The 3,084-nt window shown below is 43.9% G+C and overlaps 1 protein-coding gene across 1 annotated transcript; it reads right to left on the reverse strand.

Moving 5' to 3' along the window:
* Positions 1–296: 296 nt before the first annotated feature.
* Positions 297–3,081, reverse strand: ZNF281 (zinc finger protein 281; the record flags this gene model as incomplete). The annotated part of the gene is made up of 1 exon (XM_009864957.1): positions 297–3,081. A coding segment is annotated over one exon (2,055 nt), but the record flags the coding sequence as incomplete, so codon positions are not given.
* Between the last annotated feature and the right edge of the window lie 3 nt (positions 3,082–3,084).

A 3,084-nucleotide genomic window follows, 5' to 3' on the forward strand; every position in this document is an offset into this window, starting at 1 on the left:
TGTAAGACACCAGAAAGCACATCGTAAGACACGCACTTTGCGGAATGTAAATCTTTTAAAACGCTAGCTATTACGTTGAGGGGAGAGAGCGAGTAGGGAATCAGGGTAAGAAAAGGTGTACATTAAGGGATAGGGGGGTGGAAAACCCACCGGATCACAGCCAGAGGAACTGGGAGCCCACCAAAAGAGAGGGAACCTTATGCGCTAAAAGAATGGGGGCAAGGGGAAGAGCAAGAGACCAAGTTTTTGAACTATGTATAATAAATAATGTATCCCAAAAGTCTATCTGGATTATAACTGTAGTTGGGGTTCTAATGACACGAACCAGATGCTTTGTTCTTGGGTCAACAGAACCTCTTTACGGAATTACAGTCTTACACAGGAGTTCTGGGGACATTATCGTTTATATTAAAGCTACCATTCTGGGCTCTTCGTACAGACCCGAGAATATTTGCTCCACCTGCCTGGAATGAGCATCACCTGGAAGAATAGGAGTTTAAAAACAATGAGATATAGGTAGCAAAATTCTTTCAGATCTGCCCAGACGTAAGAGACAGCAATTTGAAATGTCACAGATCCCTTCCTCAAAAAGCTGAGATATAGTTGTCACCGTCTGTAAATCGGAAGTTCCAATACACTAGTGGTGCATAGAATTCCCATGCTTCATCACACTTTCCTGAGAGTAAAGCAATTAGAATAAACCTTAGTCCTAGGAACAAAGTTAATTTTTTGCATTTTAAACTTTTGGGCTATTCCCTGACAATCTATATAATGTAAATTTGATTGCTAAACATCGTCACTTGAACAAAAACACTATTTTTATCTATTGATTTTTGATTAAAAACCATAATAAAACAGATCTAAAAAAATCACACTAACAAAATAAACTAAATATGAAAAGTTGCATTGAAAGGGCATGTTACATTATTCTTAATAGGACCGTGTCAAAACATTCCAACGGCAGTGTTGTCAAAGTAAAACAAAATTACATTAAGAAGACCCCACAGCCTGGTCACAGTCGGGACCTTACCTGTAACTCTGGCTGGTTGGGGTTTTCACTCGTGTACTACATGGCTCACTTACATCAGACATCATATTTGTATACCCTGAGAAATCTGACACCGAAGTCCTTACTCTATGGTCCACTTCTCCATTAGAGTTACTGATAAAAGTCATTGGCACCCTGCTGCCCGACTTAAACTGAGAACCAAACGCTTGTGCAAAGTTCTCAATCTGGTAGGTTGCTCTAGGCTCTATGTCCTTCTGAGGATCTATCTGGCTAGTTAACTCCTGAGATGGGATCTGAAAGCTCGTTGAGGATTCTAAGTTTTTCTGTTCCTTCTGGCCAGTCAGTTTCTGAGTTGTCGACTGGTAGTTAGACGAAGTCTCTAAGTTTTTCTGCGGATCGATGAGATCATCCAGCTCTTGAGAGGGAGTCAACTGTTGATGCGTAGCCTCCAAAGCAGACAAATAAAAGCCCGGCTGAGATCCAAGCAACATCCCAAATGGAGGTTTTGGCAACGCAGTTGGCAATACTGAGGTAACGGATTGGCTAAAGCCACACTCGAGCGGAGATGTAGTGTATATCTGCTTGTCCTGGAACAGAGTGTGGTTATGGAGAGTTGAAGACAAGCTAACGAACTGGAAACTGGGTCCAAAAGCAAAACCAGTGCTATTGGTTGTTCTTTCAAAGGCTTGTTGGAGGTATTTGGAGTATTCTTGCAACATGCTTGCCTTATCGTTTGAAACTGTTTGAGAGTTAGGGCTCAAGTTTTCTTCCTGAACCATCTCCGAATGTTCTCCTGAGGTGTGCAAGTCCACACGCTGTTCCGTTATGCTGAAAGGATCTTCCTTCTGGCCTTCTGATTTGTGAGAGTACTGGTCCAAAAGGCTCTGTAAAACTTCATCGGGAATACCGGACTTGTCATGGCAAGACTTTATTTCGCTATTTAAAGATGCTGAATCAATGAGGGATAATGGAGCTTCGTTATCCATAACACTAACACCTGCAGACTGGATGACGGACTGCTGGGAAGTCATGTGTCCGACATTAATCGAAAAGGCACTGTTACTGCTCGCAGTTTGTAAGTATCTTCTTTTCTTTGAAAACTGCATGGCATCATCGTAATTGCTACTGATTTGACCTGGTTTACCACCTGTACTTTGGAGAAGGCCAATAGTTTCTACACCTGTATTGGCTACTAGGCCTAGAGAGCCACTCTGTTTCCCAGACAGGGGTTTTTGCCCCAAAATATCTGGCAGTGGTGATATAAAATTAAGGTAATTTTTGTCTGCCTGTTTTCTGCTCCCTTTTTTCAAGACCAATTTTGGCACCTTTTTCTGCAGTTCTTCTACGCCCGTGCCAACTAGACCACCACTGGAAGACACAATAGGAATATCAACTGCATAATTTGGCATGGCCACGTTACTTGTGACTTGAGATTCAGTGACTTTACTGCTACACTTACTTCCTTTGTTTTCAGTGGATGTACTTTTTGTTTTACTTTTTCTCCTTGAGGAACTCGTATTTCCCTGAGACAACGCAGCCAAGCTACTCATGTTATTTGATGACCCGGGCTCCATGCCAGCCCCTGCTTTACCTATGGCTTCACCACATGTTCTTCTGTGCTTCAAGAGTCTATCAGTCCTCGAAAAATACTGCTGACAAGTGTCACATTTGTATGGCTTTTCTCCGCTATGCGTCCTCTTGTGTCTCTCCATGTGGTACTTCTGGATGAACTTCATACTACATTGGTCACACCCAAAAGGCTTCTCCCTACTGTGGATCTTCTCGTGTCTCTGCAGTAGGTACTTCTGGATGAAGCCCATGCTGCACTGGCTGCACTGGAAAGGCCTCTCCCCCGTGTGAATTAGCACGTGTCGACGCAAGTGGTAGGAGCTCCTGAAGGCAGCGCTGCAGTGTTCGCAGACGTGAGGTTTCTGACTGGGGGACGCAATGGCACCTTCTGCGTCTCCCACCAGGGGGGGTTTGGATGAAGCGCTTGGCTTCCGCTTGGCTTTGATTCCCTGAGTTTCTGCCTTTGGCCTCTTTGCCTTCTTGACCTGGGCGTCGTGCTTTGGCTC

The sequence above is a fragment of the Apaloderma vittatum genome, unplaced genomic scaffold (genome assembly GCF_000703405.1).
Source record: "Apaloderma vittatum isolate BGI_N311 unplaced genomic scaffold, ASM70340v1 scaffold12142, whole genome shotgun sequence".
Lineage (NCBI taxonomy): Eukaryota > Metazoa > Chordata > Aves > Trogoniformes > Trogonidae > Apaloderma > Apaloderma vittatum.